At 34.9% G+C, this 10,951-nt stretch overlaps 1 protein-coding gene across 1 annotated transcript; it reads right to left on the bottom strand.

The window, feature by feature from the left end:
* Positions 1–781: 781 nt before the first annotated feature.
* Positions 782–10,680, bottom strand: LOC138695239 (cytosol aminopeptidase-like). The gene is made up of 3 exons (XM_069819692.1): positions 9,704–10,680; positions 6,562–7,002; positions 782–1,074 (listed from the first exon to the last, which is right to left on the bottom strand). The coding sequence occupies exons 1-3, from the start codon at positions 10,637–10,639 to the stop codon at positions 823–825; spliced, it is 1,629 nt and encodes a 542-aa protein (XP_069675793.1). The 5' UTR covers positions 10,640–10,680; the 3' UTR covers positions 782–822.
* Positions 10,681–10,951: the final 271 nt, after the last annotated feature.

Raw genomic sequence — 10,951 nt, 5'->3', positions numbered from 1 at the left:
CTTCATACAAACACAGAAACATTCTCTGTAGGCTATGTTTCATAGCTTTCGATTGTTGTTGTCCGAGGCCCCTTATAGACGAAGTCATTTGTTTTTTATTTCATTGCACCGCCTTAGATGGCGTTATTGTAATTTTGAAACTCATTTATCTCATTAAATATCAGTCCTATGGAAATTTTGAATAGAATAAAACTTATCGGAAATTATTTTTAAAGAAACTTTTTTATGTAATATTTTTCATGAAAATTAATAATAAGGGAGATATTTCGATTTATTTACTTCAAACCCCCTTATAACCACCCTTTTAAATAAAATTTTTTGAATGCCATATAGCCTAAAATCTAAGTTACAACGAACTTAATTTATATTCCAATTTTCATATAAATCGGTTCAGCCATTATCGCGTGAAAAGGTAACATACATCCAGACAGACAGACAAAAATTAAAAAAAAAAAGCGATTTTCGGTTTCAGGGCGGTTAATTATAATTATATGTTAGGACCAATTATTTTTGGAAAATCGAAAATTATCAGAAAAATTTCGGCTACAGATTTATTATTAGTATAGATGACTATATTCATCTTCAGGCCAGGAAGCTACTGTAACTATGGCAACATGAAATGCCTTTATTTTTTTCCCCATAAGATTAACATTAGGCTATCTTATTGGTATGATTTTGAGTATATCGTCTTTCATTTGTTTTCATGTAAACGTCTTATATTTCGGTAGATAGGAGGAAAATGTATTGGCTATGAATAAAAGTGACTGACATTCTGAAGGATTTATATAATTTATTTTGCGACACAAACAATATATCACAGAGTTACTTCCGCTGCCCACAATCTTTGCAGACTAGCTGCGATATGAACTCCACCAGGGTGCGGGTGGGTCGACCAGACATCCCCTGCCTGAGGTAGGACTCGTCCACCCCGTTGGCATACATGACTCCGAAGTTGTCCAGGTGAATCCACTCACCGCACGGCACGAACTGGCGCAAGAAGGCCGCGGCTTTGCAGGCACCGCCTCCGCGCCCCGAACCCACGTTCCTTACGTCCACCGACCTGCTTACTGTTACCTGCAGAATTAGATTAGTTTTAAGACTCGAACCGTCAGCTTTCACGTAGAAGTACGCCTTTCTTCTCACTAGGTAAGGGTGAAACTCCTTGTCGCGCTTCTGTTCTCCTTGTTGTAATTGTACTCATATATCTCCTTGTTCTCCTTGTGTTTTCCTGATTCTACTTGTATTCCCTTAGTTATAATTGTATTCCCCTTGTTCTCCTTCTATTCCTCCATGTATTTCCCTTGTCATTTCTTTTTTCGCACCACTTTGCGTAATCTAATCTAATCTAATCTAATCTAATCTAATCTAATCTAATCTAACATAATCTAATCTAAATCTATCACTTCCAGTCCAATATAATCTGATATACTTATCCCTTTTTTCTTCCCCGGGCTAATCTAATCTAATCTAATCTAATCTAAACCTGTCACTTCCAGTCCAATATAATCTGATATACTTATCCATTTTTTCTTCCCCGGGCTAATCTAATCTAATCTCAATTTGTCACTTCCAGTCCAATATAATCTGATAGCCTTATCCCTTTTTTCTTCCCCGGGCTAATCTAATCTAATCTAATCTAATCTAAATCTGTCACTTCCAGTCCAATATAATCTGATATACTTACCCCTTTTTTCTTCCCCGGGCTAATCTAATCTAATCTAATCTAATCTGATATACTTACCCCTTTTTTCTTCCCCGGGCTAATCTAATCTAATCTAATCTGATATACTTACCCCTTTTTTCTTCCCCGGGCTAATCTAATCTAATCTAATCTAATCTGATATTTATCCATTTTTTCTTCCCCGGGCTAATCTAATCTAATCTAAATTTGTCACTTCCAGTCCAATATAATCTGATATACTTATCCCTTTTTTCTTCCCCGGGCTAATCTAATCTAATCTAATCTAATCTAATCTAATCTAATCTAATCTAATCTAATCTAAATCTGTCACTTCCAGTCCAATATAATCTGATATACTTACCCCTTTTTTCTTCCCCGGGCTAATCTAATCTAATCTAATCTAATCTGATATACTTACCCCTTTTTTCTTCCCCGGGCTAATCTAATCTAATCTAATCTAATCTGATATACTTACCCCTTTTTTCTTCCCCGGGCTAATCTAATCTAATCTAATCTGATATACTTACCCCTTTTTTCTTCCCCGGGCTAATCTAATCTAATCTAATCTAACCTGATATACTTACCCCTTTTTCTTCCCCGGGCTAATCTAATCTAATCTAATCTAATCTGATATACTTACCCCTTTTTTCTTCCCCGGGCTAATCTAATCTAATCTAATCTGATATACTTACCCCTTTTTTCTTCCCCGGGCTAATCTAATCTAATCTAATCTAATCTAATCTGATATACTTATCCATTTTTTCTTCCCCGGGCTAATCTAATCTAATCTAAATTTGTCACTTCCAGTCCAATATAATCTGATATACTTATCCCTTTTTTCTTCCCCGGGCTAATCTAATCTAATCTAATCTAATCTAAATCTGTCACTTCCAGTCCAATATAATCTGATATACTTACCCCTTTTTTCTTCCCCGGGCTAATCTAATCTAATCTAATCTGATATACTTACCCCTTTTTTCTTCCCCGGGCTAATCTAATCTAATCTAATCTGATATACTTATCCATTTTTTCTTCCCCGGGCTAATCTAATCTAATCTAAATTTGTCACTTCCAGTCCAATATAATCTGATATACTTATCCCTTTTTTCTTCCCCGGGCTAATCTAATCTAATCTAATCTAATCTAATCTGATATACTTACCCCTTTTTTCTTCCCCGGGCTAATCTAATCTAATCTAATCTAATCTAATCTGATATACTTACCCCTTTTTTCTTCCCCGGGCTAATCTAATCTAATCTAATCTAATCTAATCTGATATACTTACCCCTTTTTTCTTCCCCGGGCTAATCTAATCTAATCTAATCTAATCTAATCTGATATACTTACCCCTTTTTTCTTCCCCGGGCTAATCTAATCTAATCTAATCTGATATACTTACCCCTTTTTTCTTCCCCGGGCTAATCTAATCTAATCTAATCTAACCTGATATACTTACCCCTTTTTCTTCCCCGGGCTAATCTAATCTAATCTAATCTGATATACTTACCCCTTTTTTCTTCCCCGGGCTAATCTAATCTAATCTAATCTGATATACTTACCCCTTTTTTCTTCCCCGGGCTAATCTAATCTAATCTAATCTAATCTAATCTGATATACTTATCCATTTTTTATTCCCCGGGCTAATCTAATCTAATCTAAATTTGTCACTTCCAGTCCAATATAATCTGATATACTTATCCCTTTTTTCTTCCCCGGGCTAATCTAATCTAATCTAATCTAATCTAATCTAATCTAATCTAATCTAAATCTGTCACTTCCAGTCCAATATAATCTGATATACTTACCCCTTTTTTCTTCCCCGGGCTAATCTAATCTAATCTAATCTAATCTAATCTGATATACTTACCCCTTTTTTCTTCCCCGGGCTAATCTAATCTAATCTAATCTAATCTGATATACTTACCCCTTTTTTCTTCCCCGGGCTAATCTAATCTAATCTAATCTGATATACTTACCCCTTTTTTCTTCCCCGGGCTAATCTAATCTAATCTAACCTGATATACTTACCCCTTTTTCTTCCCCGGGCTAATCTAATCTAATCTAATCTGATATACTTACCCCTTTTTTCTTCCCCGGGCTAATCTAATCTAATTTAATCTGATATACTTACCCCTTTTTTCTTCCCCGGGCTAATCTAATCTAATCTAATCTAATCTAATCTAATCTAATCTGATATACTTATCCCTTTTTTCTTCCTCTTTGTACAGAGAATGGACCCGAAGGCTTGCACTGCAGTCTTAGGCTTATTGTGCTTATCACTCCTATTCTGTGAATGATTGGGTAGCCGAAAGGCCGCGCTCTTGTACAAGTACGCCGCACCGTGAACTGAACCTGGGTTATTGTAGGGATGATGATATGTGAATTAATGATGGTGAAATGATTCCGAGGTTCAACGCCGAAAGTTACCAGCAATTCTGCTTCAATCAGTTGAGGGAAAACCCCGGAAAAAACCGCAACCAGGTAACTTGTCCCAATCAGAATTCGAACCTGGGCCCTTTCGTTCTACTGTCAGACGCGTTGACCGTTACTCCACAGTGGTGGACAATTAATCCACTTACATTACTTCTAACTTAATTTAGTATTATCCTATTGATTGTTACTTCTAATCTAATCTATCGTAATGTAATATAATCTATTCTAATGTAACCTAATGTAATGTAATGTAATCTATCGTAATGTGTTGAAATCTAATCTAACGTAATATAATTTAATCTGGTCCATCATAAAGTAATGTAATCTATTCCAATCTAACCTAATGTAATGCAATCTAATCTAATCTAATCCATCGTAATGCAGTGTTATCTACTCTAACCTAATGTAATGTAATTTAATCTAATCTTATGTAATGTAAAGAAATCTAATCTAACCTAATGTAATGCAGTCTAATGTCTATCGTAATGTAATGTAGTCTATTCTAATCTAACATAATGTAATGTAATCTGATGTAATCTAATCTAATCTAATCTAATCTATCGTAATATAATATAATCTAATCTATCATAATGTACTGTAATCTAATTTAGTCTAACCTTATGTAATGTAATCTAATCTATCATAATATAATGTAATCTAATCTAACCTAATGTAATGTACCCTAATCTAATCTATCGTAATGTAATGTAATCTAATCTTTCATAATATAATGTAATCTAATCTAACCTAATGTAATGTACCCTAATCTAATCTATCATAATGTAATGTAATCTATTTTAGTCTAACATTATGTAATGTGATCTAATCTATCGTAATGTAATGTAATCTAATCTATCGTAATGTAATGTAATCTATTTTAGTCTAACCTTATGTAATGTGATCTAATCTAATCTAATCTAATCTAATCTATCGTAACGTACTGCAATATAATCTAGTCTATCGTAATGTAATGTGATCTAATTTAGTCTAACCTTATGTAATGTAATCTAATCTTTCATAATATAATGTAATCTAATCTAACCTAATGTAATGTACCCTAATCTAATCTATCGTAATGTAATGTAACCTAATCTATCATAATGTAATGTAATCTATTTTAGTCTAACATTATGTAATGTGATCTAATCTATCGTAATGTAATGTAATCTAATCTATCGTAATGTAATGTAATCTATTTTAGTCTAACCTTATGTAATGTGATCTAATCTAATCTAATCTAATCTAATCTAATCTATCGTAACGTACTGCAATATAATCTAGTCTATCGTAATGTAATGTGATCTAATTTAGTCTAACCTTATGTAATGTAATCTAATCTTTCATAATATAATGTAATCTAATCTAACCTAATGTAATGTACCCTAACCTAATCTGTCGTAATGTAAGATAATCTAATCTATCATAATGTAATGTAATCTATTTTAGTCTAACATTATGTAATGTGATCTAATCTATCGTAATGTAATGTAATCTAATCTTTCATAATATAATGTAATCTAATCTAACCTAATGTAATGTACCCATATCTAATCTATCGTAATGTAATTTAATCTAATCTATTATAATGTAATGTAATCTATTTTAGTCTAACATTATGTAATGTGATCTAATCTATCGTAATGTAATGTAATCTAATCTATCGTAATGTAATCTAATCTAACCTAATGTAATGTAATATAATCTAATCTATCGTAACGTAATGTAATATAATCTAGTCTATCGTAATGTAATGTAATCTAATCTATCATAATGTAATGTAATCTATTTTAGTCTAACCTTATGTAATGTGATCTAATCTATCGTAATGTAATGTAATCTAATCTATCGTAATGTAATGTAATCTAATCTATCGTAATTTAATGTAATATAATCTATCGTAATGTAATGTAATCTAATCTAGCCTAATGTAATGTAATATAATCTAACCTAATGCATTGTAATGTAATGTAATCTAATCTAGTCTATCGTAATGTAATGTAATCTAATATAATGTAGTTTTGCCTCATAAATTCTTTAATGTGATTTTAACCCCTCGTCCACACCTGTGGAGTAATGGTCAGCGCGTCTGGCCGCGAAACCAGGTGGCCTGGGTTCGAATCCCGGTCGGGGCAAGTTACCTGGTTGAGGTTTTTTCCGGGGTTTTGCCTCAACCCAGTACGAGCAAATGCTGGGTAACTTTCGGTGCTGGACCCCGGACTCATTTCACCGGCATTATCACCTTCATTTCATTCAGACGCTAAATAACCTAAATGTTGATACAGCGTCGTAAAATAACTCAATAAAATAAAAATATTTTACTTGTCTTCTACTAATTTCTACTGTGATATCTTATAATATTTTACTATTATGATTCCCTTAACTCCTAATCTAATATACTCTAATGTTATCTAATGTAGTCTTTAATATAATATGAGCTACTGTCTCACCTGCTTGTTGTAGTAGTCCCACAACGGGAAGCGCCACACGCGGTCCCCAGTATGCACACCGGCCAACCTGATCTGCTCCCACAATGCATCAGAGTTTGTGAACACCCCTGTGGCCGCCCTGCCTAGCGCCCTGTTCATGTCCTTGCTCAGGGTGCCGATATCCACGACGAAGCGCGGCCAGAAGTTCTGTGCGTAATACAGAGTGTCCGCCATCAACAACCGACCCTCGCAGTCCGTGTCCTCGACCAGGACGTTCTTGCCGCTCATGGTGGCCACCACGTCGCCAGGCTTCATGGCTTGGCAGCCAGGCGTGTTCTCACATAGAGGAATCAGCCCTCTGATGTTGATTGGCAGCTGGAGGTGAGCTATGGCTCTGGTCGTGGCTATCACACAAGCCGCCCCTGACATGTCACCCCGCATGAGATCCATATCTCCTGGTTCCTTAAGGGGAAAGGAATTATTAGATTTTGGGTGAAAACATTTTGGTTTATATAATACTCTTCCTATTTAGTTTATTATCCACTTTTGTTTCCTTCAAATTGTATACCAGACGTGACTACAGGGTGATCCGTTTTGGAAGACATAAAATAAAAACGTGATAAAATGAGAACTGTTGCTATTTATAATTAAATTATTAGGTTTTGGGTGAAAACATTTTGGTTTATATAATACTCTTCCTATTTAGTTTATTATCCACTTTTGTTTCCTTCAAATTGTATACCAGACGTGACTACAGGGTGATCCGTTTTGGAAGACATAAAATAAAAACGTGATAAAATGAGAACTGTTGCTATTTATAATTAAATTATTAGATTTTGGGTGAAAACATTTTGGTTTATATAATACTCTTCCTATTTAGTTTATTATCCACTTTTGTTTCCTTCAAATTGTATACCAGACGTGACTACAGGGTGATCCGTTTTGGAAGACATAAAATAAAAACGTGATAAAATGAGAACTGTTGCTATTTATAATTAAATTATTAGATTTTGGGTGAAAACATTTTGGTTTATATAATACTCTTCCTATTTAGTTTATTATCCACTTTTTTTTTCCTTCAAATTGTATACCAGACGTGACTACAGGGTGATCCGTTTTGGAAGACGTAGAATAAAAACGTGATAAAATGAGAACTGTTGCTATTTATAATTAAATTATTAGATTTTGGGGTGAAAAAATTTTGGTTTATTTATTACTCTTTCTATTTATTTTTGTCTCCCTAAAATGGTATACCAGACGTGACTACAGGATGATCCATTTCGGAAGACATAACATAAAACGTGATAAAATGAGAACTGTTGCTATTTATGAATAATTTCAAGGAAAAATTGTTCCGGGGCCGGGTATCGATCCTGGGACCTCTGGTTGAACGTACCAGCGCTCTTTCCAACTGAGCTACCCGGGAACTCCACCCGACACCGTCTCAACTTTTCCCTTTTATATCCACACAACTCGCATGGGCTGACGAAACGCCAGAGACCCACATTGAGTGCACACAATCTCTGTGTGACTTGGAATTGTGGTTTTCTGTTAACGTACATTAACGTATATATTATGCACATCTAGTCCTTCAGGTAAGGCTCCCTGTAAAGCAGATTTGAATAATTTCAAGGAAAAATTGTTCCGGGGCCGGGTATCGATCCCGGGACCTCTGGTTGAACGTACCAGCGCTCTTTCCAACTGAGCTACCCGGGAACTTCACCCGACACCGTCTCAACTTTTCCCTTTTATTGCTATTTATAATTAAATTATTAGATTTTGGGCGAAAAAATTTTGGTTTATATGTTACTCTTCCTATTTATTTTATTATTTAGTTTTGTCTCCTTAAAATTGTGTACCAGACATGACTACAGGGTGATCCGTTTTGGAAGACATAAAATAAAAACATGATAAAATGAGAACTGTTGCTATTTATAATTAAATTATTAGATTTTGGGTGAAAAATTTTGGTTTATCTAATACTCTTCCTATTTAGTTTATTATTCACTTTTGTCTCCTTAAAATTGTATACCAGACGTGACTACAGAGTGATCCGTTTTGGAAGACATAGAATAAAAAACGTGATAAAATGAGAACTGTTTCTATTTATAATTAAATTATTAGATTTTGGGTGAAAACATTTTGGTTTATATATTACTCTTCCTATTTATTTTATTATTCAGTTTTGTCTCCTTAAAATTGTATACCAGACATGACTACAGGATGATCCGTTTTGGAAGACAAAATAAAAAGGTGATAAAATGAGAACTGTTGCTATTTATAATTAAATTATTAGATTTTGGGTGAAACAATTTTGGTTTATATATTACTCTTCCTATTTATTTTATTATTTAGTTTTGCCTCCTTAAAATTGTATACCAGGCATGGCTACAGGGTGATCCGTTTTGGAAGACATAAAATAAAAAAATGATAAAATGAGAACTGTTGATATTTATAATTAAATTATTAGAATCCCGGCCACCAAGTCACTCAATTGAGTGCGTCTCTTGTATAATGACAGTTGACTTAATATATGTCAACATATATATCGAATTTGAAGTCAGGCCACAAAGGGGAAAACACTAGAGGAGAGGTATTCGACCCGGTGCTAAGTATTGAACTTCGGCGTAGCTCAGTGGTTAGAGTACTTGGTATGTAGAACCAAAGACCCGGGTTCGATCCACGGCGCCAGAGAGAATTTTTCTCCTCTAATAACCATTGTTCTATAAATGGCGTTCCTATGTTTGTCATTAATTTTCTTTTCGCAAACTACACTTTGTAAACAAGAACTCAGCAATTTTAAAATAACAAATAATCAACAATACATTTTTGTAGATATACAGGGTGTTTTATGAAGAATAGTAAATATTTTAGGGGGTGATAGTATGAACTGTTCTGAGTAAAAAAAATCATAAAAACACGTGTCCAATTTTTATTGCGTACAGAGATACAGCTGTTAAAAAATTCCATATAATATATGTCAAATTTTTATTGGGTATCTCTGTACTAAATACAAATTAGACACATGTTTATGTGGACATTTTTACTCACAACAGTCCATACTATCATCCCCTAAAATATTTACTATTCCTCCTGAAACACTCTGTATATATAATACTTTTTGAGGTATTTAACATGGGTAATATATGACTTCTGATCTCACCTTAAGACACAAGCCGCCACTGTCGAATGTGACGCCACTGCCCACCAGTACCACAGGCCTCTCGTCGTACGCTGTCCCATAATAGCTGAGTTCCAAGAATACAGGAGGTTCACAAGAACCCTTTGCAGCGCTGAGGAACGCACCCATCTTCTGTGTCTCAGCCCAGCCTTGAACCTTGACCTCCACGTTAATGCCAGACTGACACAGGATCTCTACAGCGTTCAGGGCGAATGTAGTGGGCGTCATGATGTTCGCAGGGGTGTCCATAAGCTGTCGTGCCAGGTTTTGGGCAGCTGCTTTCTGAAGACCGATGTGCCAACTTGTACAGTCTGAGCCATCATGGAGTTCCAGTTGTGGTATAGGAATCTGCTTTGATTTGTGTTTCAGTTCTTGGTAAATCCACACCGCAAGAGCTGAACCCTCAGCTGCGGATTCTGCGTGATCGAAGCTATCAACGTATATTCTCTGAATCCTCAGTCCTTGAAGGGCTCTGGATCCTGCACCAGCTGCATTTCTTATAAATTCCTTCCCTTCGTCCCGCTCCTCAATTTCGTTGTATCCAGCACATTCTGAGCCCATCCCAACCACAGAAATGGCGTTAAATTCCTCTTCAATACCAAAAAGAAGCCTTACTTCTCCCCTAGCAGGAAGGGGTCCAGATAATTTAAGCATATGAGTTAGCCTGCCATTGCTGACTCTGTTTATCTTCTGTCCTGACTTTGTAAATTTCAGATCGGCGTATCGTAGGTCCTCCGAACTTTCGTACACACCGATTACCAGACCTTTGGTTAACTTGGGATCACCAGCACAAAAATCTTCTTCTGAAATGTTTGCAGCAGCGGTCAATGGGTTGTAAGTCAAAAATCTTAAATGTTCGCCACGAAAAATTCGAAGATTATCACGAGAAACCAAATTTAACACTTTCCTCGTGATCATTGTGTAAGAAATACAAATAAAACTCTTTGAAAGACTGTAATATGAATAATTACAAGAACTAATATTGAACAAATTCGCGTTCACCATGGAAACTCTGAATCTTGTTACGCAATACACCACTTCAATTGTCTCATCTGTTGCTAGGACACACATCTTTCTGATTTTCATTAACTTACGAGTATTGCAAGCAGGCCTATATGGAATACTTTATTATACAACGGATAATATGCAGAAATATTTTATTTTTAAATGGAATCTACGAACCATAATTAATAATAATAATAATAATAATAATAATAATAATAATAATAA

The sequence above is a fragment of the Periplaneta americana genome, chromosome 2 (genome assembly GCF_040183065.1).
Source record: "Periplaneta americana isolate PAMFEO1 chromosome 2, P.americana_PAMFEO1_priV1, whole genome shotgun sequence".
NCBI classification, from domain to species: Eukaryota; Metazoa; Arthropoda; class Insecta; order Blattodea; family Blattidae; genus Periplaneta; species Periplaneta americana.
The sequence above is the reverse complement of the archived record's forward strand: the minus strand, read 5'-3'. Positions and strand labels throughout refer to the sequence as shown.